The 27,297-nt window shown below is 46.5% G+C and overlaps 3 protein-coding genes across 5 annotated transcripts; 1 reads left to right on the plus strand and 2 right to left on the minus strand.

The window, feature by feature from the left end:
• Nucleotides 1-2,078: 2,078 nt before the first annotated feature.
• On the minus strand, nucleotides 2,079-10,329 carry LDLRAD1 (low density lipoprotein receptor class A domain containing 1). Its single transcript, XM_068198815.1, has 6 exons — nucleotides 6,287-10,329; nucleotides 5,851-5,905; nucleotides 4,151-4,285; nucleotides 3,674-3,811; nucleotides 3,068-3,196; nucleotides 2,079-2,365 (listed from the first exon to the last, which is right to left on the minus strand). The coding sequence occupies exons 1-6, from the start codon at nucleotides 6,305-6,307 to the stop codon at nucleotides 2,220-2,222; spliced, it is 624 nt and encodes a 207-aa protein (XP_068054916.1). The 5' UTR covers nucleotides 6,308-10,329; the 3' UTR covers nucleotides 2,079-2,219.
• Nucleotides 10,330-11,013: 684 nt separating this feature from the next.
• On the minus strand, nucleotides 11,014-18,486 carry TMEM59 (transmembrane protein 59). Of its 3 annotated transcripts, none has more exons than XM_068198812.1 (8): nucleotides 18,262-18,484; nucleotides 16,155-16,260; nucleotides 13,920-14,014; nucleotides 13,566-13,718; nucleotides 13,236-13,320; nucleotides 12,840-12,921; nucleotides 12,007-12,115; nucleotides 11,014-11,293 (listed from the first exon to the last, which is right to left on the minus strand). In XM_068198812.1, exons 1-8 carry the CDS (start codon nucleotides 18,448-18,450, stop codon nucleotides 11,138-11,140), a joined length of 975 nt encoding a protein of 324 aa, XP_068054913.1. In that variant the 5' UTR covers nucleotides 18,451-18,484; the 3' UTR covers nucleotides 11,014-11,137. The 3 variants fall into 3 exon arrangements, with proteins under 3 accessions (XP_068054913.1, XP_068054912.1, XP_068054914.1); XM_068198811.1 differs by having other exon boundaries at nucleotides 12,840-12,924; XM_068198813.1 differs by having other exon boundaries at nucleotides 11,159-11,395; nucleotides 12,840-12,924; nucleotides 18,262-18,486.
• A 158-nt stretch (nucleotides 18,487-18,644) lies between these two features.
• Nucleotides 18,645-24,721, plus strand: TCEANC2 (transcription elongation factor A N-terminal and central domain containing 2). Its single transcript, XM_068198814.1, has 4 exons — nucleotides 18,645-18,871; nucleotides 19,842-19,979; nucleotides 21,812-22,005; nucleotides 23,748-24,721. Exons 1-4 carry the CDS (start codon nucleotides 18,766-18,768, stop codon nucleotides 23,934-23,936), a joined length of 627 nt encoding a protein of 208 aa, XP_068054915.1. The 5' UTR covers nucleotides 18,645-18,765; the 3' UTR covers nucleotides 23,937-24,721.
• Nucleotides 24,722-27,297: the final 2,576 nt, after the last annotated feature.

A 27,297-nucleotide genomic window follows, 5' to 3' on the forward strand; every position in this document is an offset into this window, starting at 1 on the left:
GAAAACACTGAGGGGCATTTATAATTCAAATATTAATTATGCAGATCAGCTGTAAATCACCTGGACACTCAGACCTGTTCTGTGTTGGTCGGTGCAGCTGTAATGCTGCAGGTAACTGTTAAACATTGAACTCCTGCCCTGAGGGTTTCCATCAAAACTGGCTGAGGTGCACAGTGCTCCTCAGTGTCCTCTTAAGCCTCATGAGGCCAAGGATTTTCTCCAGGTTTCCCCTACTGGTGCTTCTTCAGAGGGTGTCTTCCTTTTACACTGTTGTTTACCATAATTCATCACCAAGAAAAGCAGCGCATCCTTGGAAATCATGACGAGGCCAAGAAAATGAACTTCAGCTCAGAAATGTCTAAAGAATAAAACCCCTTTGTTCTCTATTCCTTACTGCTGAATTTTCCTCAGGAAAGGACTACACACAAACAAAACAGGCACACTTGCACTGAAATCCTAATTTCTTTTCCCAGAAACTCAAAGCTATTAATACCTTCCCCTGACAACTACATCAGCTCTCTTCTGAGACAGATTATGGCACAAACTGTGACTCAAAACAGTGGCTCAGTGGGGAGGAAGATGTGCAGTCTTCCCCCTCAGGCTGCCTCTGGTGCAATTGCCACCATGGAATTTTTGGCCACCCCTTCCACCATTGGAGACATGCACATTTTTTTACCAATCCTAATTTTACCAAAGCCATTACCGGGGCCCTGTGCTGAACATGAGGGTTCCTATATCTTTTTTTTAACAGCTGATTAGTTCAATCCTTGCTGCACTGGGATGACATTTTGTAGGCACAGAGAAAACAAGCTGTGCACCCTGGCCAGGCCTGGAGAGAGACAGGTGAGTAAAAGCAGCTTTAACATTCCCCCATGCAGAGCTTTGCCGTCTCATTCCAGGCAGAGTGTGAGTCACAATACTGTAAAGCTATTTATAAAAAGATCTCTCAGATTTCCAGCTATATCCCAGTGACAAATTAAACGCAACATTCACCATTTGATCTGAGTTACAGTGACAGGCAGAGCTGCAGATCACAGGACTGAGAAGAAATGAGTGAACAGGGGTTCATTTTTAATGATCTATGACCTGAGGTGGCAATGGGAAGATCACCTCATGGTTTTTTTTGGGCCTAGAAAAGTAAGAGTACTCACTGTAAATGTGGGGTTTTCCTCGATGTTTTAGACACAGATGAAATTTTCAAAGGAGCAGAGAAAACCTCATCTTTCTTAAATTCCACCGTCGTGTCCATACCTATATCCTGAGGACCGCTTTCAAAGCTTGGCTGCCTGATTGTGCCCTGCTGGCAGAGGAGCAAAACAAGCAGCAAACAGACCCAGCGTCATCCCGCACCACCCTGGGAGCAGCACTTGATTTTCTGCTGCTCTCTGCTCCAAGGCTGAGACTTTTCCTCCTTTCTTTGCCAACTTCAGTGAGACACATCCCAGCTCCATGGCTGTTCTCGACCTGCTGCTGCAAAACTGCACAGCCCTGGGCGAAGAGCAGGTTGTTTACATGCTGGGTCCCTGCCCTGGCTGTCAGGGACAGCTACTCTGTCACAGCGACATGATTTATCTCCCTAAACCCTGAAGCTTCTCCAGTTTTCCATGCCATTACACTCTCTGTGCTGGCCTTCATGGTTTGAGAAGAGAGCAGGAGGTGGCCTGAGCAGCATCTCCCCATGGTGCCACTCCCCGCACAGCATTCCCAAGGAAGTGTCCCAAGAGCATCAACACAGAGCCCTCAAAGTCACTGCTGAAACCATCTGCGGACATGCTCCGAACACAAACAGAAGCTGCTCCTCCTGCCAGTGGAGATCAGGACTACGAAGGTGTGCTCACCTCACCTCACCTCACCTCACCTCACTCAGCTCCGCTCCTGGGGCGGCTCTCAGTGTGGCTGCCTGCAGAGGCCCCAGGATGCCCAGGGCAGGAGCCCTGGCCCAGGGCTGTGCCAGCCGTGGCTGGTGCAGCATCTCCAGCCCAGCATGGAGTCAGTGCTGCCCAGGAAGGAGGGGTCACCTTCACATGGCAGCTGTCCCGCAGCCAGTGTCCAGCTGAGGGCTGCCACACGCCCCCGGTCCCTGTTCGGTGTCACTGCGCTGCTGGGGAGGACTGGCTTGGGCTGGAGCTTCCCAAGCAGGTGGCACGGCGGGACCCCGAGGCTGCAGGGTGACGAGTGGGAAGCACCCTGCTGTCCCCGGCAGGGACGGGCGCCAGGATTCAGGCTGTGCAGACGAACTCGTCGGACCAGTCCAGGCAGTGCTGGGCTCCATCCCGGCACAGCCTCCTGGGGATGCAGGAGCAGAACTCGAAGCGCACAGGGCTGCAGCTCCACCACTCCTGCCCGCACGGGGGGCAGGCGGCCGCTGGGAAGGACACAAAACAGGGAGCTGAATTGCTTCTGCTGCACTGAGCCCCTCCCTCCTTCCTTCCACGGCTAAAATCCTTTCATACCCCCAGCAGAAAAGCCGCTGGTCACAATCCTGTGACTGTGAGCCCACCAAAGCAGGCACAGGCTTGGTGCTACTTGTCACAACCAGAGTGTGACATTGCAATGACCTTCACGGCACAGAGGCCAACCTGGGGGGGAAAACTAACTGTAACTTCTTTCCCCCCCCCTTTTTTTTTTGATCCAAAACCATGGGGGTGACTTAGGAGCAAATCTGCTGCTCGTTTTAGCAAGACTCAGCTCCTGCACAGCTTGGAGATCCACCCATCTGCTGACCAGCTACCAGAGGCCAGTTTGAATGGTTACTACTAACTGCAGCCACACATCCTGATGAAACTGCTCCACATCAGCAAGCCACGGAGGAAGAGCAATTTCTGAGACTGGGAGCAAAGCATAGAGCCTTTCCTCTCTCTGGTGGCACCAGGCTTTGATGCAGAAGCCTCGGCAGCCAGGGGGACCGAGCCTGCATGGTTCACACTCACACCCTAACCCAGCTATTTTGTGTTTCAGCGGTGGGTGCCAGCCTCCGGGCATTTCCAGCAGCATCCACGAGCACCACACCTGTAGAAGCTGTTGCAACCCACCAGCAGAAAAGACAGGAGCCAGCAGACAGACTTACAGCCCCACGTCTCGTCAGAGCAGTCCCCGCACTCGTTCATCCCGTTACACCTCTGGTCAGCATAAACCCAGGATCTGGGGTTACTGCAGTAGAAAACCAGGTATCCTGGCAGGCTGTGGGGCAAGTCACCTGCAAGGGCACACACACAGAACTGCAAAACTCCCCCAGGCACAGACACACCAGCAAAAACAGGGATGGCATGCACCAAAGGCTGCTGCCAGGACACCTCCCCTGCAGTATCCAATGAACATGAACCAATGGGGAAGCTCTGCCCCAGGTTTCTGCTTTATTTAGTTTTTCCCCCAGGGTGATTGAACAATAAATTACCCATCTAGGCATACAGCTTCACTGATGGAGGAAAACTACATCATGGTTAACAAAAAAAAACCCCTGGGAAGGTCAGACGAGCTTGGGGTCTTTAATTCCTGGCATTCCTGCCAGGTTTTGGGCAGTGCCATCTCTCAGCACCTGCCCTACAAAGGCTCTACCAGGCCTATCTGCCCACGGAGGCAGCCAGAAGCACAGAGCAGGGTTAGAGGAACCCTGGCTGCTGTCTCACAACTGGAAGACCAGTGCAGGGGGGATGCTCACAACAAAACCACTCACCACAGAGCTGCTCCTGCTCATCCTCTCCGTTCCTGCAGTTGCTGAGTCTGTCACAGACCCAGCTGGCTGGGACACAAGTCACTCTGTCGTCACACAAGAAGCCTGTCCTGTTATTAGGGGCTGTGCAGAGGCGGTTCACTGAGGGGAAAGCAAGAAATCCTTTATTTTCCAGCATTTTTGTGATACAAGGAATTGATCAAGGGAAGTAAAGCGGGGTTTCTGAAATTAACTTTTTGTTCTGGAAATAACCAGGGGCCAGGATTAATTTCTGGTAGGTTCATGGCAGAATCTGAAAACCACACCAGTAGCCTTAAGTATGACAGTGCTACCCAGAGTTATCCCAGCCCTACGGAGCAGGACAGCAGAGCCAGGGAATGGCTGGTGGCCATTTGGGCTGAGCAAAGCTGGTGCAGCTCTGCTCATGCAGCACCATTTCTGCCTCCCTTACCAAAAAAACAACCACTCTTGGGATACAACCTGGTGCCCGTGGCAGGAGTGCCAGGGCTGCCACCACCGAGGCCACGGTGGCCGCAAGGACGAGCAGTGCCACGGCAGAGATGCAGAGGCGCCTCTGTGTGCAGCCAGTGCAGGCACCACATGGATGGCAGCGGCCTGGGGGAGGCAAAAGAGAGAGTGAGGGACTCGGGAAGGCTCTGGGGTGTTTCAGAGGGGAACAGTGCAGGGACACGAGGCTGACGTTTTGGGGTTTCTGCATGCGAGGCTGCTGGGGGCTGCTGGGGGTAGGGGTTGATGGTTGAGTTTAAAGAGCCAAACTCCACCACCAAACACCGCCTCAGAGGGAATTTTGCTGCTTGCAGTGTGGAAGAACTTGTGCCGCTGCTACAGAGCACTGGGGTCGAATGGCACAAACCCCACAGCTCCATGGAGCTCGTCCTGTGGGCTCAGATGCAGAAGGATGAAGGCCAACCCCCTGCCCACCCCTGTGGGACAGCAGAGACACTGAAACACAGGGCAGGATGGTGTAAGGCTGGGGAAAGTGCCCTCCCAGAGCCCATAACAAAACTCCCCAAGAGGTAAGATTTCATTTTACAGCACTTCAGGCTGTCTGCCCCAAGCAGGACTCACACTCCCATGGAATGAGGCTGGATTACCAGCACAGAACGGTGAGAAGGAACCGAAGAGCTGCCCTTTCCCTCCCTAACAACGTCTCCAGGGCACAGCAACCTTCCAGGGACTCCAGCTTTCAGAAAGTCGGGTACATAAATCAAACCAACTGCAGAAACTGAAGGCCAAACCCACAGTCACTGCAACACAATGGTAGCCACGCCAGGCACCTGCCTTCACCTCAGCAACCTGCACCTGCAGCTTTGCCTCTAAACCAACAGGGTATTTTCCTCCATTCCTTCATATTCCCTGACCAATAGCAAAAAAATATTGGTGTGGTCATCTCAGAAACATGTAACCAGTCACTGAAGACAATGCTGCCTGTATAATTGATTTTGGTATATCTGAACTTTAAAATCTTTAATTAGAATTTTAAAAAGCTTTCAGGAACTGAAAGAACTTTTAAGTTAGTATTGTCTTAGCTGTGCTTTGTGTTTACTTAGTTGTTTTAGTGTTCAAACTCAAGGGAAGGGACAGCCTTTGCTCAACAGCAAAAGGATCCTGATTCCAGCAACCTCCCCCTCTGTCATGCTCACGCAGGAGCCAAACAGAGAAGATTTCAGCTCAGAAGAGAAATGGTGAATTACAGAAATGGTGTAGACACATGTCTGTGTCTACAAAACACCTCTGACTACAAAGCACAACAATTACAAACAGACTTGAGTATAAAATAATGGTGGTGATGAAATGTTGCAAGCTGATCCACAGGCTTGCTATTTGGTTCTGTTTGATCTCACCTCATCCTTCAGAGTATGGGCAAAATTTGCTGAAGTTTGGCTATTGAGACATAGGGAAAGGACACAGCAAGCTCATTATGAGCCTTTCTGTGACAGACAAGGATCACCTATGATACCACTATACATATGACTGCCAGCTCCAGGCCAACACAGAACAGCTGAAGTTAATTCATTTTATAGTCTGGACATTTCACTATGCAGAAAAGAGGGAAAATCAGTCCAAACAGACCATAAATAGTGCTTGTATTTTATATTACATTGATAGTTTCCATTGATTTATACCTTAATTATAGAACTCTGCATTTTATTCATTACCTCTTTCTCCAGAGAAGGACTGTGTTGAACCAAAAGTAGCTACATCACCGTCTCTCTAGAAGGAAAGGGATAATAGGGATTTACAGAATCCCACAGCCACACAAACTTCACCTTTCTAGTTCTCCCATCTTACCCAGGAATACCTCATGTACTCCATTATTGTTACATACAAGCAAAAATTGCCTCGGTGAAAACATGGCCCACCTTTAATTCCCAAAACAATCAATCATATCCCTTTTTAAACCTTAATTACCCATTTGTAAAACAAACACTAACCAAGTCCAGCACTTTATATCAACTCTTTTGTATCAAGGTAGGTAGAAATAACTCAGAATCTCAGAGAAAGCAGTGATAAAGAGGTCAGGCAAACAGCACTGGCAAGAACACATGTACTTCAGGGAACAGCTGTATGTAGGATTTTTCTGAAGAACTGTACCTGGGGATGAGTTTTGTTCATGCTTCCCAGAGCTCCAGGGACCGCAGGGAGTTCTCTGCACCTGAGCACAAGCGAAGTTACCAGGATACAAATCCAACAGAGGCAGGAGAGCACCTGACAGACAGGAGGGGCCTGGCAGGGCAGTGCTGAGCCTCTGCTCCAGCCCCCAGTGAAAGCCAACAACAACCTCTCTCATTCTTCTTGTCTCAAACATGGTTTTGCAACAGGGCATTGGACAGCTCAGAGCAAACAGAGATTTAGGAAGCTGAAGCCCTGCTGACAGCTTGGAAGACGAGCACTCACCCCTAGCTCATGCTGACTGCATTTACCCTTGTGCTGGTCATGGAAAACCCCTTCAAAGTAGAGTTTGAAGGAAATTAAAGTCTCATGTTCCTGGAAGTCTCCTTTCTCCACACCTCCTTCCCAAGACAGAGCTGCCACACTGTCCTTGTGGCAGCACCAGCCCAGGCTCCTGCCAGATGATGAGATCTCAGGAGAGCTGTGCAGGATACAACCATCTGGAACAGCTTCCTTGCTTGGGCAGTGAGCACAGGCACAGGAAATCCTCCAGGGTCCTTTTTTACTTGAGTGCTTGAATTTCCAGACCTGCAGGAAGGCTTAGCAGCTCAGCCTGCAGCAAACATGAACTTACAAATACATTGGAGCCTTCTAAACTGGCTGCAGGTCTCAGCACAGCTCCCTCAGAGAGGAGTTTTACAGCTTCAAGGATGAAATTTCATGAGCAGGCAGCTTTTCCATAGGGGTATTGGGGAAAAAAGCATCAAGTTTTTGAGGAGCCTGTGTTATTCTTGCAAGAGGATCCACAGGACTCAAGTGCTTCCAAATTGTTGCCACCCCACAGGCCACAACTCCTCTCCAAGCAAGACAGTCCCACCAGGGCTGTGGAAGAGAGGCTGGCAGCCAGATTGTCTCTGAGCTGGCATTGCCTTGAATTGACTCAAAGCACCACGTAATGCCTGACATGGAGAAAGCACTACAGCTCCAACTTCCCTCTCCATCCCCACACGGAAGCCCACCCCCCAATATCCTGAGTTAATACACCCTTCATAGCCAGGGCATCTCCAACCCTGCCCAGACCAGCCGGAATTAAACACACTCTTGTAGGAGCTCCTCCTCCAGTACAGCAGCACCAATTTGTCCAAAACAGAATCTGCTCACAGGAATACATTACTACTAAAGGTGGTGCTAGAAAACTCCAGTTTCAAGAAGGATTTTGGGTGAAAATATCCAATACCAAGTAGCAAACAGTCTGCAAGTCTGGGCAGCTGCTGCAATGTGGAAAAATGTCAGACTAAGCAGATCTTAAATTCTGGATCTCTTGCTCTTTAAAGAAGAAGTTTCAGTTTCTAATCAGACTTGATACAGGACTATTTTGAGCCTTCATGAAGCTTATTAGGTGATTGGGAGTTTGCTAACAGCCCCGTGTAAGAGCCAGGTAAAGCAGGCCAGCTGTGCATACCCTGCAAAACAATCTACAGTGAAGAGTTTAAAATGTGGAGTCAACCCACCCTTGGAGACAAATGTCTGTAAGAGATGTCCAGAGAAGGGCAACAGAGCTGGGGAAGGCTCTGGAGCACAAGTGTGATGAGAAACAGCTGAGGGAGCTGGTGGGAGGCTCAGCCTGGAGAAAAGGAGGCTCAGGAGGGACCTTCTCACTCTCTGTAACTCCCTGAAAAGAGGTTGGAGCCAGGTGGGGTCAGGCTCTTTTCCTCCCAACTAACAAGCAACAGGACAAGAGGAAACAGCCTCAAATTCTACCAGAGGAGGTTTAGATTGGATAGCAGAAAAAAAATAATCTTTACTGGAAGAGTTGTCAGGCATTGGATCAGGCTGCCCAGGGCAGTGGTGGAGCAACTCCCCTAAAGCCATGTGGATGTGGCACTTGGGGACATGGGTTACCGGTGGCATTGGCAGTACTGGGGAAATGGTTGGACTCATTCTTGGAGGTCTTTTTCAAGCTAAAAAATGTGATGATTCTACAACCTGACATCTACCACCATCTGTTTCCTGCTCCAGGATTATCAAGCTCAGCTGTAGCCAACCAGGCAGTTGGATTTTAGAGCAGTTACCCCACATCAAAGACTGCTTAGAGTTCAGAAAAATGAGTCTATGGCAGCGATGTAAGAAACATAAGCAAACCCTTCTGAAGTTAAAAAAAAAAAAGACAAATATCAGAAAAGCTGAAGAGGCAACAGATATCAGGGTATCCAGTATGACAGAAGGCTGTTGTTAATTCTAGCACCTAAAAATCCCCCAATTTCCCCCAAATGTACCTTGGCTATTTCTGCCAGCAGTGAATTGCACACACTTAAGAGGGTCACCTCATTTGTGTCCAGATTTAGATTTCATTCTAAACCCAATGCAGGTTCAGTTGAACACATGCCTAAAGAGAATATAAAATGCTTTCCTCCTGCAATTTCAATAATTTAAGGCCGTTCATTTAAACAGTGGTTTTGAGCAGAGATCAAACCCAAATTGCAGCCTCTGAAGATGGAGATGTCAGTAAGTCAAACATTTAACAAAAAATGAAAAGGAAATGATATTTTGCAAAGCCAAATGCCAAGACAGCTTAAAGAGTCCATTTAGATTAGAAATCTTGAGAAACAGTTCAATTACTTGCTATTTGATTTTACTGAGGGAAGATCTTTTGACAAGTTTACAAGTACAACACTCACCAAATTCCTCAGGCTCTGGCTCGCTCTGGATACAGCAGTGCCAAGCGCCAGTGCCACAGGCACAGAGCTCTCTGTGACCAAGAGCACATTGCTGAATCACTGGCTGCACTGCACAGATCACTCAGCTGAAATGCCATTAAACAGCAAACAAAAGACAAAACACCCAATGAAAGCACAAGTTGTTTGCTTAACTCGAGCCCAGGGCTGCAAGCAATGGAGTTTTGAAGAGAAAGTTTTATGAAATCAAGTCAGCAGCCTAACAGAGGTTGTACTGTCCATGCTGGAACAGGCAAAGAGCCACATGTGCACAGAGCTGCTCCCTCTGCAACCACGTGTAATGGTAAAGGAAAACATTTAAACAGACTTGCAAACATTTCCATAGGCTATTCAGTAAGAAAAAAGGGGATTGCTGCAGTCTCTTCTGGAAATCCCAAACACCACAGTGCTAAGATGGGCACTAATCCCTGAAGTAAAGCCAGCAGTAGCAGAGTGATTGCTGAACAGGGCTGCAGGTATCACATCTGAGCTCTGGCACCCCCAGCAGAGCGGGGCCGTGCTGGGCTTTGCCTGTGCCAGCAGAAATGTGGCTGCAGCATCACTGACAGAGGCATCTCCTGTCCCTGCCCAGTGAAGGGCGTCCCCCAACACCACCCTGTCCCTTCTCACAGCAAGGCCCCTGCAATGACACCTACACAGAGGGCAAGGCTGCTGGCACCCAAAGTTCTGGGCTGTCCCACTGAAGAGTTCAGCATGAAGAGGTACCGATAATTTAAGACTTGAGATTGCAGTTCCTGCAGGCTGATAGAAACCTGCTTCAAACAAACATCCTCAACGATCTGAAAGCTCCTGACAGCCACACTGCTGGGCTGGGGTCTGCACATTCCTGCCTGATGGCCCCTGAAAGGCTCCATCAGCTGCAGTCACACAACCACCTGCTCACAGACAAGTTGGGAAGGACCCCTGAGCCAGGTTTAAGTAAGGGAATACATCCCTGTATCACCCAGAATCTCCACAGTTCTTCGTTACATTTTTTTAAACCTTCGAGGAAATTCTATCTAATCAACAAAAAAATTAGAGTGAATTGAAGACTGTGTGTTCTAGCCAGCATTCACTTAGACACCCTAAAATAAACCACCAACACCCCCAACTTGCCAGCACTGTGGGAACCAGCATATAATAAGATCCACAAAAAATAGGTTAGACATGAGCAACATTGTTCATTGTTGCTGTTAGTAAATCACACCAAAATCAGGTCACATTTCCCATGAGGAAGGCTACAGACAGGCTTTCACACTGAGCCTGTTGTGGTCAATAATTAACCATAGCAAAAAGCTATACAGTCATAATTTTTTATACAGTCAATTTTATTTGTCTGCTCTCATTTCTCAGGAATCAACTTGTTTCTGTAAATGAAGTTACAAGACCAGAATAGTTAATCAAGAACAGAAAGTAGAAGTTTTCAGAAAACACAGGTGCTAACTTTACAAGCAATTTAAGACTTAAAGGCTAAAGTTTGACAAAATAACAGACCATGTAATGTTCTGCATGTGAAGGGATATGTCTGTAAATTTAACACATTTCCATCTTTCACAAGCTGAGTTCTAGCTTACAGTACCTCACAAATGCTTTCCACCTTGAATATTGCCACACCGTAGAAAAAATATATTTCTATTTTTGAAGACAGGGTTGTTTGTGCATGGACATTAACAAGTACAAAAAAATTCAGCAGGTAATTTTATAATATTTTCTCTTAACTACAACAGAAAGTGCAACACTAGAAAGGCATGTCCTGCCTACTTAAAATGTCTTATACCTTTACAAAGCTAACTCTGACTGTACACATTACATCCTAGAACATACAAGTAAGTTTGAAAGTGTCCTGGCAGAAGTATGGAAAGCACGCTTACAACTTCTGTAAGCAAAAAGACACAATAGCAAACACCAGTGAAAAGTGATTATACCTGGAAACAAACAAATTCATGTCTGAATGTCTGAATCTTCTCTACTAGCTGAAAACAAAATCCCATGACATTTGTTGATTTTGCAACTTTATTTGCATTTAAAGACTGGCTGCTAAGCTTCTCATCTGAGGAACCACCACAATCAATCAGGAGTTTCTAGCTCTGTTAGAATTAGTCTATCAGATCCAATGGATTTAAATTGCAGATTGATCCAGATTGACTTTTGTAGGAAGAGGTCCTGCTTCTTCATGTTCCTCAGTCTTGCATCTAACCACAACAAGTGCAGAGGGTGGGTATCTGTTGAGTTTTTGCTCATTCATGTATTCCAAATCTCCATAGATGCTCAGCTTCTGAAATATTTAAACAAGGTACTTTAAGACAAAGACTCTCCATACTGTGAATAAAATTAATTTCGTTATGCAGCTGCATTCCAGGTTCTGATGGCTGCAGCCCTGCAACACAAGGCTTTCTGTGACATCTGAAATCCAGGGCTGGAACTAGACTTGCATCCAGAAGAAATGTATGAAATCTGCCAGAACAAGGGCAGATACAGTGTTTGTGTAACAGCTCCTTTGGTGTGCTAAGACTGAGTCAGGACTCTCTGGACACTGGGAGAATGCCTGTTCCCCTCCATGAGACTCTGCACTCACCAATAACTGCTGTCACTCTGTTCTCACTACTGATCCTCCTGCATTAAACCCATACTGGGTCCCCCCTACACCACCCAACCCTCGGAATAGCTTCATTCCCAGAGAAATGAGAATCAGCCTCCATGTGTTCAGAGCACCCTGAAGGTTGTTGGGAGTACAGCACTACAAACCAAAAGACATCGTGTCTGAATAAGGCTCAGAGCTCCTGTGAGCCACAGGAATGAGCAAGAATGCTCAGCTATAGAACCATCATTAAATAAACAAAATCGGTTTGCCATCCACAGCCATGGATGGCAAATAAGAAAACCCTCCTTAACTGAACCTCCCCCAAATATTACTTAGTCTCTGGACAGCTGTAACATGAAAGCAGTATAATGAAAAATTCCAAATACTGTAGTTCTGAAATGCAGTACCTCAGATGGAACATACTGCTCTACAGCTGTAGCTACAGTTGCACAACAAATCCAGAGCAGCACCAGCACTGACAGGACGAGTGTAGTGGTTAAAATCCAACTGGAATTTCTGAAATGAGAAGAATGTTGATAGATTTCAAAGACTGAATACAAGACAATGGACCTCTAAAAAATCTGGCTCATTTCTGACTGCCTTTCCTGCCAATTCATTAGTCTCTGGCCCTTCCAGCTACACAGCCCACTGCAGACTCCTGGGTACTCTAATGCCTGTTTGATATCACAAAAGACTTGCAGGATTCTGTTACGGGGCCCTAAGAATCCTCCTGTTTACAGATTTAAAACCAGATTTTTCTGTTACTCATCTGCAGGACAACTCACTGATCCTTCACGTGTGAACTTTTAAGGAGAAAATAAAAAAAGCTTTAATAAATACATACTGAGTATTTTCAGCCTGGAAACAAGAAATACCAGTGTGCTACACAACACAATCCCAAAACAAAGTGCTTTGCCCTAAAACACATCCAGAGCTAATGAACAGGCAAAACACAGTACTGATTAAACAGTTCCCAGAACACACTCAAAAAACGGTGCAGGAAATTATCAATATGTTGTTCACTAGAAATGGAAAGGAAAAATCAAAGTTGGCAGGACAGCGTGCAGAAAATACGGGGCCAGCACAGCAAAGCAGCACTAATGGCCAGATACAAAATTGTGATGCTGTGCATCCTGAGCCTGCAGACTTGGATACCTTGAGACCTCCCAATAGGGCTGCACAGCCAGAGGAAAGGCCTTTACCCTCCCCAGGGGGCACAGACAGCCCAGGACATACGTACATGGAGAGACACTTGAAGAAGCTGTCGTTGGCTCGCTCCTCAAAGAGCCCCCGGAACGTCTGCGAGCTCCCTGGACGTCCGTCTGCTGAGGCACAACAGCACAAAGAGAGGGCACGAGAGCAAGGGAAGGGAAAGCCCACAGCCCACACACTTTGTCTGTACAGACAGCATAAAAGGAAGCTTTTAAAACAGCCCCAGCTTGCAGGCTTCCATTTGCAGCAGAGCTCGGTTTCTACCGCACTCTGCCAAGTGTACGCAGTGCGCTCCACACAGTAAATAATTACATTGCAGCTTCCTAAAAGTTTGCTTTCATGTGCCACCTGTAATGTATTTTTTAAAGTTTGCATGACAGGGAACATTTGCATTTACTCTTCCAAAGCACAAAAAACAACTTACAGGCTGTTTTACTCAGTGACAAGGATCCTTTTGTATCTCCAGTTTCCTGATCAAGCTGTGGAACATACTGCACTTCTGGCTTTGACTGAAACAAAATAAGGAGTTAGGAGATCCTGCTAGAAAGCCTTCACTAGTTTTGATAATTTACATTTTCAGAACTAATACAGAAATTAACCTTAAGACATGCTCCATTCTTTGAATTTTAAAATTCAAACACTAGGAAAAATTAAACACTTTTGATGGTGCTCTTAAGGGTCTTTTCTCTGGCTGAAAGAAGCAGAGTTGAAGTCAGCAACCAGGACACCTTAATCTCAATAAAAAAGGAAGTACCTGGAATATGACAATTTTGCCATCATCTGCTTGAAGGTAGAAAGTCCATGAGGATGTTATGAAGCTCTGAGCCGAGTCCATCATGTCACTCCAGAATGATCTCACCAGTGTCAGAGGAAAGAGGAGATGAATTCGTGGCATCAGGGACATTAACTGCAAGCACAACATTAACATTTTTTCCATTTGTTTTTACATGAAAAGGACAGAAGTTACATGCTTGCTCATTCCTCACCTCATGTCTAGATTTCAGTCCTTAGGAAGATTTATTTTCCATTTGAAGAAATTTAAAAAAGAGACAACACACACTGAACAGAAACAAGTAGGTGGTATTTGAAAAACATGTCACCTACTTACTTGCTCTTGCCTTAACTCAGCAAATGGCAACTGGTTCTGGCATCCAAGATGGCAAGCATATTGTTCATCAGATTGGGAGTATGCTTCAGTACAGGCTGCAAGGGAGAAGTTCCCCAAATGAGATGATAAATTCTGCATTTTAGTTAAGAAAACATTCTCAGTGTAAGTTGGATCAGAAACAAAGCAGCAGTTGACAATCCCATTTGCAGGGGAAGATATGACAATCCCAGGGCAGCATTTGCTCCGAGGTCTAATGACAGAATCAGAGCTTCAACAGAGCAGGGAGTTGAAATCTGGCTGCAATCAGAGCAAATGATCACCAATGTTACCCTGGCTGAGCTCAGGGATGCAAGCTCTCATTGATCCTCCCATCACCACTATAGCTTTCCTCTACATATCACACAGAACATCAGAGAACAGAGATGGAATCCCAAAGAGAACAGAGGGACCATCGGTCCATTAAATCCCTTTGAGGTAACAGCAGAAACCATGGTATCACAGGAAAATCAAAGAAGCATTTCCTTCTAATACAGAAACTGCACTGAAAGTATTATGGAGTAATTTCTTACGAAAAATGAAGCTAACTCTTTGTTTTAGAGAGAGCTTCTATTAATTGTTCACTAGAGATCACAAAGACCAAGAAAACTAAATTATTTGGAGAGAATAATTTAGTTTATTCTGCCCATGGATAAATCAGGCAGATGATACACAGGCACAGCTCTCCTGCATGATTCTAAAGCTTAGGTGGACAGTGTTTCAGTAGTACCTGAACTAAAGAATCCAACCAAAAAGCAACACAGAGGACAGGAGAGCTCTCAGTTTTCCAGAGGAGCAAATGGACCATCATAAGGACTCAGAAGCTAGCAGGAAGCATGGCAGCAGCAGCTAAACATTTGAGTGCTCAGCTCGTGGCACCTGAGCAGCCATTCCGTGCTACAACTGCCACCGAGTCAGTGTTTGCAGGAAGCACCAGAGACAGAACTGAGCAGAGCAGCCAAGATGGATCTGCCAAGCACAGAGCACTCACTCAGGGCCCCCACCAGCAGATTACAGAACATAAGCCAGCAAAGACAACAGCCCCAGGAAGAAGAGTTAAACCAGAAATAAGCAACTGCTTCATGACTCTACATGTGCTCTATTGCCACATTACCCTGCTTTATGGCGCTCTTTCGTGTGTGGTTTGACAGCTACACTGACAGGCTGTATCACAGCTACACGGTGTGACAGACTGGAGCATTAGCCCATTGCTGGAGTATTTACTGCACTTTTGTAACACATTAGCATCTTTGCATGATAGGCTTTCTGCTTCCCTACCTGAGCTGGCCACAAGCTCTTTTGCTTTCAGGAGCTACTGAGAGGACAAAAGCCTCCCCTGAGTGCTGGCCTGGTGCTTAATTGTATTGGTGGCAAAGGTGGAGAGTTCCTACCTTTCCTTTCTGAATACAACTGTGACTCGGCTTCCTCAATATTACTGGAACAAAGTTCTATACAATTCCAAATCCACTATTAATTGGCCTGTATCACACACAACCCCTGCAGAGACATAAAGGTGTGGCACTTGGGGACATTGTTTAGTGGTGGGCTTGGCAATGCTGGGGGAATGGTTGGGCTTGATCTTAAAGGTCTTCTCCAGCTGAAATGATTCTATATTTCACCTTCGCTGTTACATCTTTGCTCTAACACAGATAGCCTGAGAGAATTAGCAACTTAAAGGCCTATTCCAAACAAAGATGTACCTCATTCCCAAGGGGTTAGCTGCAGGAAAAGCTTAGGATGTAGGTCAGACCACACGTTACAAGGTACAGCAAGATCTCTGCTCTTGCTCCACTGAACAATTCACTTCTGTACACAGATTTGTCAGGAATGGCAAATGGGACTGATTGTCACAGGGAATTATTAAAAGACAAGTGTTATTTGCCTGGATTTTCCCCCAGGCATTTTGTGTTTTCTATGACAAACTGTTTATAGTAAAATGCACTATTTCTAATTTATTTACAGACATTGATGACACTTAAGAAATTCAGGAAAACAGCAACACTGAGGAGAAACTCACAGACAACCACCTTCCCATATGACTTTTTTATATACCCTGCATATAGACTTTAAGAAGCTGTTAAACAAACCCAAAGCAATTGAAAGGATGCTGCCAACTCAACACCACCCTTTCAGACACTGCAGCTGTCCCCTCCACTATGTGTTCAGCTGATGGGATGCTGCAGGGCTCTGAGGGCTCACCAGAGTCACATTCCTGTTTGGTGCGGTTCAAATCGGCGCCGTCGTCCACGAACTGGCAGATGGAGAAGAGTCGGCAGCCGCGCTGGCAGGCGTACAGCTCCTCTTCCTGGGGAGGCACAAGGAGAGGCTTGCAAACCTCCAGTCCACAACAAATTGACAGAAAACAAAACATTTTTCTGTTGTTTGGTTGAGTGTTTTTGTCCTCCTTCCCTCCACCAGACGTACAGCCCAGCCCAGGGTGAAACGGGATGAGCTGCAATAAACCCGAGCCAAGCAGCACTAACAGCCCATGGATTTATCTGCAAACCTGGAACAGCAAATGCTGTTTTGCAATTCCAGACCCACAACTCACAAGCAGAATGAATGTTTTAGAAAGTGCTGTGTTTGAAATTAAGACAGTGCTGTAAAAGATTTATTGATGTTTAACCTTAAAAAGAGTAGAAAATCTCCATTCTCAGAACTTAAATGGTAAAACCCAGCAGGAAAGGACCAAAATCCTCTAATTTTGACAGTGGAATATAATGTATCTAAACAGATTAATAATTCTAATCAGAGCTACAACAGAACTATCAGAAAAAAGAGATTCTTTTCTGATGTCCTACATAACATCCTGGTTATCTGCCTACTGCCAGCTCCACAAACACAAATGTTTATTTGTTATATTGAACTGAAGGGAAAAAGTGCTTCCCCATTGCCAACTATTAAAATTAGGCAAATACAGAAATCCTACACCTAGTATTTCTTCTGTCCACAGCTCCAGGGGGATGGATGTGAATTGAAGCCTCTGTGACAGGAGTGTCCCACTGACCACACCCTGCCACTGACCCATGAATCAGAACTTCAAAGCCAGCAGCCACTCAAACAGCACAGGTGCAGAACGGGCTCTGAATTAATTTAACAACAAGCAAACACACCACACCTCTTGTACAACCTGCTGTGAATGACCTGGCCATTGGAACTGAAACCCTTTGAGTTCATCTGCTTTAAAGGCACAAGAGTAGAAAATTAGGAATATAAACCAAAACTCAAATCTAACACTGACAAGGTGGGTGGTGCTGTAGCAAAAAACGTTTTGTAATTTGATATCCAGATAAATGGACTGTACAGATATATTTCCATCACAGTCTCAGTGAAGTCTGTCTTATTTTCCACCCACAACTAAAACAAATTTCTTTCAATTCCACCAGCGGTTTTGTGACAAACAGAACAAACACTATGTGTAAAAGATGTGACTGTATTAGCGAACAGCTCCAACAACACATGACAAAATTCTTACTCAAAAAGTAAAGTAACAAAATTCAAAAGTGCAATACACCAAAACAAGCTGTGTAAATTTACTCATATTCCACACAACTCCCTGTTACTTTCCAGCTACAAAAGCCAACTGAATTCCATGGGGAAGCAGACAAAGCCCTGTTACCTGATCCTGGCACTGCTCCACTTGCCTGCTGCCTTCCTGTGAAATCCCAAATACGGGGTAAGAGCTCCACCTGCTACACAGCTGCAGCTGATAATGAAGTTTATTGCCAACAAAGAACAAGGATATATGAGATTTGTGATCTGGGATTTTCCAAATTTAAGCCCGTAGTTCAAAGGCGTGCAAGCATGAACCAACAGCAAACCCTGGGGGATGAAATTAAATTCCTATCAGACACAATTTCAGTATTTTATCATGAGATAAAAAGTTCCCATGAAGGCTCTGACGAGCTATTTGTTTGTCATCATTTATGCTTCACCCTTCAACACCCAAGTGCTGCACTGACGCCCTGAGTCAGGATCTCTGCCCTGCCACGAACACAGCACTCTTTGAGTGCCCAAAATATGGAGCAGCCCAAGTCAAATTACAGCTGCCTTTTTGAGAACAGGAAGAAAAAAAAAAGAGCAGCCAAACGCCCAAAACCCACAAAAGCCCCAGCACTGACAAAGCTGTACTTTGACAACAGCGCTTCCCTGGCAATCGGCAGCCAACCCATCTATTTACAAAAAGAAGTATGTGTCCTTAGGGAAGAGACGGAGCTGCAGGGGGAGAGGGGCAAAGGAAGGGCCGTGCCAGCCCCGGGGGAGGCGGAGGGAAGCGGCCGAGGTGAGGGGAAGGGCCCGCCCGTACCTTGGGGTAGGTGTGCAGGGGGTAGGTCAGCTGGCAGGCGCGGTGACACGATGCCGTGTTGCCCAGCACGGAGTCGAAGGCCTCGGAGGAGGCGGCGGGGAGCTGTCCCGAGGCGGCTCCCGCCTGGATCACCAGGAACAGCGGCAGGAGCAGGAGGAGGACGGCGAGGCCTCCCCGCCGCACCGCCATCTTCGCTCCGCCGCCCCGGCACCGGCCGCCGGCAGGCTCTCGCGAGATGCCTCACTCTCGGAGCTTGCTGGGAGGTGTAGTCCGCGCCGCGGGGCATCCCCGCCCACTCCATGGAGCCTCGCCCCCGGCGGAAACTACCGTGCGGAAAGGGCGAGGCATCGGCGCCGTCTCCCGCGCGAGGCCTGCTGGGAAGTGTAGTCAGCACCGCGGGGTACCCCCGGCCATCCCATAGGGCCTCGCCCCTGGAGGGAACTACCGGGCGGAAATGGCGGGGCCGCGTTGGCGGCTTCCGTGAGGGAAGGCGGCGGGGCGAACATGGATCGGTTCGTGGTGCGCTGCGCCCGCGCCCCGCAGAGCCCCCGCCGGGCCGCGCCCGGGCCCCGCGTCTGCCGGCAGGTCACCCTCGAGTCCCTCAAGGCAGGTCACCGGTGGGAGGGAGCGGGGGCACGGCCCGGCCCGGCCTCCCGCGGCACCGGCTGCGGCACGGGCGGGGCGGCGGTGTGAGAAGAGCGGTTCTGCACCGAAATCTCTGCAGCGCTGCGCTGGGATGCCAGCAGGGAAGTGGCTGTACAGTGCAGAGGGCTCTGCTGCCTTGGAAGGGGTTCTGTGGGTTATACCTCGGCGTGGTGCAGGGTCAGGCTGGGCACCCGGTGACACCGCCAGCCTCAGTATTTCCAGCTGGCTCTCATCCCTTTCCAGCAAGGAAAACCCTTCCGTGGGATCTGCACGAGAGCTGAACCCCTCTTGGTCACCTGCTTGGTAGAAACACAGCAGCAGAACGTTTGCTGCACCAAAAAGTTCATCGAGTGTGGCAAAAATCAAAAGAATGGTGCATAAAGCACTGCAGTTGTCTGAGCTGCACTGCTGGATAAGATGCTGCACATCCAAAATAGAGACTGGCACTGCTGGCAGTCTGTTCCGTCGAGGTCTGTGGCAAAACCAGTGAAAAACACAGCAACTGTGCAGTGTATTCGGGTTTGCATTCGTGTTCCCTAAGGCTTTGTTTCTCACCTTACTGGCATTGTTTTACTTCTGTAGTCAATCTGAGCTGGATTCTAAGGATAATTAGCCACCTCCCTCTTAATCCCTTTTCCTATTTAGAAACATTTATACAATGGATTCCTTAAGTTCAGAACACTTCTAGGAGTAGTTTGCTGTTGTGTGCCCAGAGTTTGGCAGACCAGGGTGAAGTTTCTCACTTTGTTTGCTGGTTATTTCAGTCTTGATTTGCAGGAGTTTTCTAATTCCAAGCAAGTACCCATCATATATTCTGTGCCATGATCAACAATTCATATATTGATAACAGCCCCATTAGCTGAGATGAAGGTGGTGTCCTTACTTATCAGAACAATATTCCACTTTCATAAGGAGCTTTTCTCTTTCCCAGAGAGTTGTGGTTGTGGAAGACATAAAACGATGGAAGTCTATACTTGAACTCCCTGGGCAACCAAAAGAGAACCTGATGGAAGCTTTGGAGGAGCTGAAGAAGAAGATACCTTCCAAGGAAGTGTTACTTTCCACTAAAATAGGTACATCTGGTCTATCTAAACTGTGAATATTAGGCTGTCTTGTGTCTGCTTGGCTTGTCAGTACACTAGAGATTAGTTTGGAAGCTTTTTAAGAAATGAAGAAATTGCTGGCAATGAAATATTGTTGATATCAAGCCTGCAGTTTTCACAGCTGGTACTGAAAAAGTCAGCTATCCTCTGATTCCTCCCAGGGAATACGGCATCACCCCTTTTGTGGTCACAGCTTTGAAGAGCTCTCCTTGGTAACTCTGTGGTTTATTCTTTCTCCCGCTGTCAGTGCTCATTTATCTGATCTGGCTGAATCCCCTGAAGGTGTGAGAAAATCTCAGAGTGGCCCAGAACTGCTTCCTGCATCCTCACGCTGAGGAATCCCCAGCAGATGGGCAGCTCCGTGCAAATGGCACAGCCCGATGCCTGCCTCTTCTCCACAGGACCTGGGGGAGGGATAACGGTGACCACATGGTCCCAGAGCATCCCGGCCTGTGTTTGCCACCAGAGCAGCCCGATCTCTGTTCACAGAGCCCTGGAAAGGGAGCTGCAATCTGCCCCTCTCCCCATCCTTCTGATCTTGTCGTTTCATTTGCCATGTTCAGTTTATTCAGGCTTTTCCCGGGATTTTTCCCAATGCCTGCCTGAATAGCGCCGGCCTGGAAGAGGCACTGAAGCCTAACAGTGACATCTCCTGGCCGACAGCGCTCCTGGCCAGGGAAAAACACCCCTCTGGAAGCAGGGAGGTCCCTTTGTCTCCTCGCAGGGGAAAGCCTCTCCTGCACTGCCAGGCCCTCTGGATGGGAAAGATTCTGCTTGGAGTCATGGTGGTGTTCCCATGTTTAAATGCTACAGCCATCACCGGCAACATCTGCTTCCTTAACGGGGTTCCCAGCTAAAAGCCAGCACTTTTTGTAGGCCAAACTTAAAAACCTTCACCAGATCCAGGATCAGTGTAAACAACTAGCGTAGCCTGTGTTAAATAAGTGTTGCTCCACAGCTGGGGGACTTGGGAAGGTGATTTTCACAATTCCTTGCTCATTTCTCAAGCTCCATGCTGAAACCCTGGTCATTTTCTGTTTATGTTTGTGTCAATGCTGTTATAAACGCCAATCACTTGGTTTTTTAAAATTTTAAAAGTTTAATAATAATAAAATAGTTATAAAAATAGTAATACAATTAGAGTAATGAAAATTTAGAGTTAGGACAATTACAAGACAATAAAAAGCAAAGAATTACGGACGTCCGGATGCTCTCGGGCACTTCAGCCCGATAAGCATGCCTTGTGAACAAAGGAATAACCTTTAAAAGCAGTAGCCTGTTGCATATTCATACATCTCATACATGATGCATAAATTCCTCGCAAATTAAGAACTTTTCTGGTTTTTGTCAACTTCTTCCCCTTAATCCTGGTGGTTCCATACAGACGGAGAGAAGGTGGAAGAATGTTTGTCTTTTCCGATAAGGAGGCAGTAATTCTTTATGGGCCCCCATCATTGTCATCTCTGTGTGAAGAGTTTCTTCATTATCTCATCTCTTGCTTGAGCTAGTAAAAAAACCCCACATACACAGGCTCTATTTTAACTACAAAACTACATTTACCATACTATTAAAATGTTAATACAGCACTTCTAATCAATATAACATAATACATATAGTATTCAATTTAATATTTGCGAAAGCCAATCATAAAATATGCATTTTTCACAAATGCTTTGGTTGTTTTGCTGAGACTGCCCGAGTTAAGAAGGTGTGTGGCTGCTTTAGCACCGATCCGATCTGACCGGTGTCAGTTGTATTTTTCCCCAGCTGCCAGTCCCACAGGAGCTGTTCCCGTTTTCCAGGTCACACGGTGAACAAGATGCGCAAGCACCCTGACCCGGAGGTGTCCGGCCTCGCCAAGGACATCTACAGGGAGTGGCGAGCCTTCGTCAGGGAGCACTCCAACAGGCCCTCCATCGAGGTCAGGAGCGACCCCAGGACTGAGGCTTTCAGGAAGAACGCTCGGAAGCTGCTCTGTGCAGCCCTGGAATTAGAGGTACAGTTCTGTGGTTCCAAAAATCCCTTCTTGTGGGAACAAGTTAAACCTCTTCCAGCCAAGCTGGTCCTGCCTGCTGAGTGGGGACAAGGCCAGGTGATCTGTTCCTATTTTTAGGGATTCACAGCATGTCCCTATTTATAAGTAACTTCATTTGCAAGGTAGATAATGATTTTTGGTAATGGTTTTTGGTTGTTAACCAAGTGAACCTGCTAATTGTGAGTGAGGTGTATTTGTTGTCATTTCCATAACCTGTGAACAGGTTACTCGTGTGGCCACTGCAGTTGGGCTGTACAAGGAGGAAATTAATAGAACATGAAGTTTGTCCTACTCAACAGCTATGAAAGCAACAGTGGTACTTTTTGGGTGTTTCCTAATTAAATATTTGTAAATTAAAATCTATAGCAAAAACGGAGAGGCAAGGTTGACAGTATATAAAGTGGTGATAAATACCAGATCCCTCAGGTATGTTTAACTAAATGAACCAGGCTCTGCTGTAAGGCTTAATAACTAGTTTGCTTGGTCTATGAAATGCCATAATAATTTTAATTTTCAATTTATTCATTAATTATCCTTTCAATGACAAGTCAAGTGATAAACATTCAAGAGTTTGAAAGTTGTGTGTTTGCTAGCTGTGAGAACCACCTCTCCAGCTTCCAGTCTGGAGCAGCATAGAAGGATGGTTCGCTGTAGGAATGCCTCAGAAAGGTGGGAGCTCACCTTTGGTGAGTCAAGCTTAATTCTTAGAAAGCACAGCTATGCATGGTAATTATAGTGGCAGTAAAGTCTAAATCTGTGGAACATAAAGATTTTGGTACCACGCTAAAATGAGCAGAATGGGGTAAAGCAGAATTGCTTCTGGACAGGACTCACCTGAAAACACCCGCAGCCACCACATGTGCAAGCAGAGGGCACAGCAGTTGAACTGCTTATAAAGGCAGGGAAGCCACAGTTGCTGCACTGACACCTGAGAGGCTGACAAAAGAGAGAAGGGAAGGTGGGACTGAGTGGATCCAAGGGGCTTTTTAGTGATGGGTAGCAAAACTTGTGTGGTGAAGGACTTGCAGGAATACTTCCTAGCTCACTGGAATCTCCTGCATGCAGTGCATGGAAGATTCCCCATCACAAAAGGCAGGAGTGAAATTAAAACCATTTCTTGAAGGGTGGGGGATTTCTTCCTAAACTGTGCTGAATTACAGGTTTTGGCACATGTTGAAGCAATAACTACATAATTAACATTTAGCAAATCCCTTTCTGAGTTCTTAATTACACCTCCTTCTACAGACAGAGATCCCACATTTCCCTTTATAGCACCAGGCAGACTTGCCAAGTGTTTGGCATGTCTTAGAGTTGCTGTTGGAATCAAGTTTAAAATAGTATCCAAGGTACCTTATATCAGCCAGATCAAAAGTGAGCTTTATGGAGACACTACAGCATAGCTTATAATTGCAGTGAGCTTGATACCCAAAGCTTGTCACAGATTAGTTTCCTGTTGTGATGGCAAAGTAGTGTCACCCAGCTGGAGGTGGGGATATGTTCCCTGCCACTGACCACGTTGCCTTGTCCCTTAATTGCTAGGGTGGAATTAAATTGCTCTTCCTGTTACACTTGTCATGGGAAGCAGATTTCCTTGAATCTAAGCTGATTAATGAAGAAACACTGAAAGGCACCAAACTCCAATTTCAATCAGCTGGCCTCCTTATTAAATGTAAAGATCTAATTTTATACTTTGCTGTTTTCAGATTGATCACCCACTGGCTGAAAATATTGAGCGCGAAGCTTTTCATCTGTGTTCCCGCCTCATTAGCGCTCCGTATCGCCGGGCCGTGCGAGCCCTTGTCTTCTCATTAAAGCACAAACCTGAGACCCGAGCAGGAGTCAAGGATGGCACGCTCACTGTCCCTGCCTTTGTACAGAGCCATAAAAAGTGAGGTGTTGTGCTTGATCCCGAGGGAGAACTTCCTGTGCCTGCATCTCCGTGGAGAGAAAGGGAACTGGGAGCCCTTCCTGTGGCGAGGGGAGTGCAGGAGGGCTGACTGGGTGACTCCCTGGCACCACTCCACAAACAGGGCTGCTGGAGGGAAGAACCAATGATGGAATGGGTGCTGGAAATCTGACTTGCTGGAAATCCATGGGGGCTTGTTGCAAGGAAAGTTTCTTCTACTCTTCTGTGTATTTTCCATCCTTGCTGATCACCTGTTTCTCTCTTCTGCCCGTTTGTTGTAGCTCAGTTTAGCTCAATCCCTGATGTGGATCTTCAGGTGTAATCAGTTGAAAATAACCCTTTTAAAGGAGCAGCTCTGTGCTCTGCTGGCTGGAAATACTGGTAATTATGGGTAATTGGTCCATGGGAGGGGATTCCTGGGGGATAATTGCAAACTCTAGTTAGCCCTAAATCAGCCACGTCTGCTGCAGCTGGGCCCAGCCTGTGGCAAGAGCTGTTTTGCCAAGGTGATTTCCCTTTGCTGCATTCCAGAGCTGGATACAAAATGGATTTCAGTAACTTCCATCTTCTCAGTCATCCTGTGATTTGGGGCATTTTCTAAAACCCCAGGGTAAAGGTGCTGTTTATTGCCTCTGCTGTTCAAGGAGCAGCTCGTTCAGCCTTCCAAACCTCACTCATGATGCAAACATGGTGCTTGTTTTTACTGTAATGTGAAAAAAAAAAAAAAACTTGTAATGAATTATCTAAATAAAACTAAATACTCCCTTTAAAGGCTTTTTTTTTTCTCTATAAGGAACAGGGTTCAGAATGATTGTGTGAATAAATCTAAGCAAAAACTATTGTTTAAATTCTTTCTAGTTACTGAAAATTCAAATTCTTTCCTCTATATTTTCCCTGATTTCTTTTGTGCCACAAGTTGTCTTGTTCTCTATAAGCTGTTATTAAGGCTATTCCAGGCATGGTGTTCATATCTTAACCTAAAAAAGGACTGACTATTATTACTTGGACCTGCTAGATACTTTTTCATCTGTAGACCCTTAGCAGAATCACCCAAAACTTACTTGAGATTTTGAGCTCCATAAATTTAATAAGATAATTGCAGGTTCTCTTAAGAATATCTTAAACACTGCTTTATTTGCTTGGGCCAGTGCAAGACCAGTTTTGCCTGTGCACATTGAAGGTGTCCTCAAACAGCTGAGCACAGAAGTTTTATTTGTAGGAAGTTAAAGTCAGGTGTGTTGGAGGCAGAAGCTAGCAGATCTATGTGTGGTGATCGTGTAGATAATACTCAGTAACATGTAACATTTGTTGACCAGGATGTAGCAAAAAATGGGAAAACTCTCAATTTCTTACAAACAATCAGCTCCATTTCCCACTTAAATAGCTTCAAACTGCACAGCTGTAACTGAATTTGTGTATCCTGGACCATCAGGAGGGGTTCAGGATCAATGAATGACACAGCTTTTGCATCAGAGCTGCAACACCAAGACCTGCAGTTATTTATTTTCAGCTTCCTGTTCCTGGTGCCAGGCTGTGTTTTCTCTATTTGGGTAACGTGAGAAGCAAAATTCCTGAAAATGAGGAACTTCTGGTCTAATGAGAACCAGGCCAAAGAAGTTTCCCACACAGGTCAGATACAGTCTGGCTGTGCCAAATATTTTTCATTTAGGAAGTAACTTCAGGGACGCGGAGTTGCTGCACACAAGCAGAAAACTTTCCTATAAATTTCCTCTAATGGTTGATGTTTTTGCCCGGCTTGTTTCAAAGGAACCCAAGTGTAAAGCTCTGGGTCCAGTTCTTTTACCTTGATGTTAAAGCTGGCGGTAACATTTGGGCTGAGGATTCAGCTTTGCAGAAAGCTGACTGGAGGAACTGGAAAACAGTCTGGAGAGTTGGAATCAAGACCCCCAACAGGAGCAATTCAGGGAACCAGGGAAGGTTTTAAGGACAAAAACAGAAAGGAAGGTGGGGAAAGAAAACAAAAACAGAGATGGGAAAGCAACAGGCCAAAAAGGGCTTCATTTTCCCAAAGGGTGATGCTGAATGTGACAACAGGACACTTGATACCTGGCACTAATGAAGTTTTTAATTAGTCTATAAAAACCAGATTCCCTCCATGGAGCAGCCTCACCTGCACACTGTGTTTATTTATGCCTTGGGTTTGCTGCTGAATCAGTTTGCTGCTCCTTGGCTCTTCCTTCCCTCCTGTGGCTGATGCCCGGTCTTCATGCTGGGGAAACCCTTCTAGATTAAAAGGGAGGATGAAAGTGGCTCCTTTGTGCTTGCTTTCTCTGCCGTGGAGACTGAAATTCCTTTTAACAGGGAAATGTTAAATGAGGGAAGCACCCAATCTAGAGAAAAGTTCTTATTTTCCCCCTTTTTCTTCCAGATTAAGCCTACCCCACAGATTGTTTTCAGCAAAGGAATACATACATAAAGCTGGCAGACCTCTAGAGACCTGCTGCACCCATCAAAGAGAGGAGGGAAGCACCTTCTGGAGGTGTCACCTCCTGATCCCCCTCCCCACACGTGGGGAATGCAGGGTGGGCTCAGGACAGCACCAGGAGGGGATGGAAAAGGGAATTCACTCCTGCCAGAGCTGACTTCTGACCCTGGCTTTGAAGAGCAAATTTGGGAAGGCAGTAGGTGACGGCTTGCTCTGTTCCCCATAAGCAGGCACAGCTCAGGAGAGCTTTGTCCTGCTGCAAATTACTTGGGTGAAAGAAGATGGGAGTAGACAAGACCCTCCCTGTTCTTTGGAAAAGAGAGATCTCAGCAGCTCACCAGTTTTCATCTTTCAAGAGGCTCTTCAAAGATTTCTTCACAAAGAACCCAAACTTTTAGATCTCATTTGCTTCTCTGGCAGCCCTGTAATATGAAGGGTTGGCTAAACTGGCCCTGGATTAAAAGACATTAAGACAAGAAAATGCCACAGAAGCCACAGAAATCCTTGAAGCCCAAAGGATGTTCCAGGAACTTCCCTCCCAGGGTATGTTATGGAGCAGAAGTAGGAGGCTGGAGCAGGGGAGGGACAGAGGGAAGCAAAAAAGAAGAGGTAGAGGGAGGGAAACACATGAGGGAGTTCCCCAGCCCAGTTGACCACAACCAGCAAAACCTTGCTCTTCCATGTAGGGCACAGCAACATTCAGATGGGTGAACTGGCACCTCACAGGAGGGGAAACTGAGACACAAAGGAGCTCTGACATGTCACAGGAAGAAAAAAAAAAAAAAAAAAAAAAGGAAGCCCATGCCAGGGTTACACTGCAATTAATGATGCTCCAATTCTTGTGCTGGCAGTCCCCTGAACAACATCCATGGTCTCTGTCAATTAAACTAGATTATGGAAT

This window comes from Anomalospiza imberbis, chromosome 9 (genome assembly GCF_031753505.1).
Source record: "Anomalospiza imberbis isolate Cuckoo-Finch-1a 21T00152 chromosome 9, ASM3175350v1, whole genome shotgun sequence".
In the NCBI taxonomy this organism is placed as follows: domain Eukaryota; kingdom Metazoa; phylum Chordata; class Aves; order Passeriformes; family Viduidae; genus Anomalospiza; species Anomalospiza imberbis.

Coding starts and splice junctions, on each gene's coding strand:
- LDLRAD1 (XM_068198815.1), bottom strand. CDS start 6,307: ATGAACAAAACTCATCCCCAG. Junction 3,812..4,150: donor ACTCCTGCCACGGGCACCAG/GTTGTATCCCAA, acceptor CTTTCCCCTCAG/TGAACCGCCTCTGCACAGCC. Junction 3,197..3,673: donor TGAGCAGGAGCAGCTCTGTG/GTGAGTGGTTTT, acceptor GTGCCCTTGCAG/GTGACTTGCCCCACAGCCTG.
- TMEM59 (XM_068198811.1), bottom strand. CDS start 18,450: ATGGCGGTGCGGCGGGGAGGCCTCGCCGTCCTCCTCCTGCTCCTGCCG. Junction 12,925..13,235: donor GTCACTGAGTAAAACAGCCT/GTAAGTTGTTTT, acceptor GTTGTGCCTCAG/CAGACGGACGTCCAGGGAGC. Junction 11,294..12,006: donor AGCAGTATGTTCCATCTGAG/GTACTGCATTTC, acceptor TAAATATTTCAG/AAGCTGAGCATCTATGGAGA.
- TCEANC2 (XM_068198814.1), top strand. CDS start 18,766: ATGGATCGGTTCGTGGTGCGCTGCGCCCGCGCCCCGCAGAGCCCCCGC. Junction 18,872..19,841: donor CCTCGAGTCCCTCAAGGCAG/GTCACCGGTGGG, acceptor TTTCCCAGAGAG/TTGTGGTTGTGGAAGACATA. Junction 19,980..21,811: donor GTTACTTTCCACTAAAATAG/GTACATCTGGTC, acceptor CCCGTTTTCCAG/GTCACACGGTGAACAAGATG.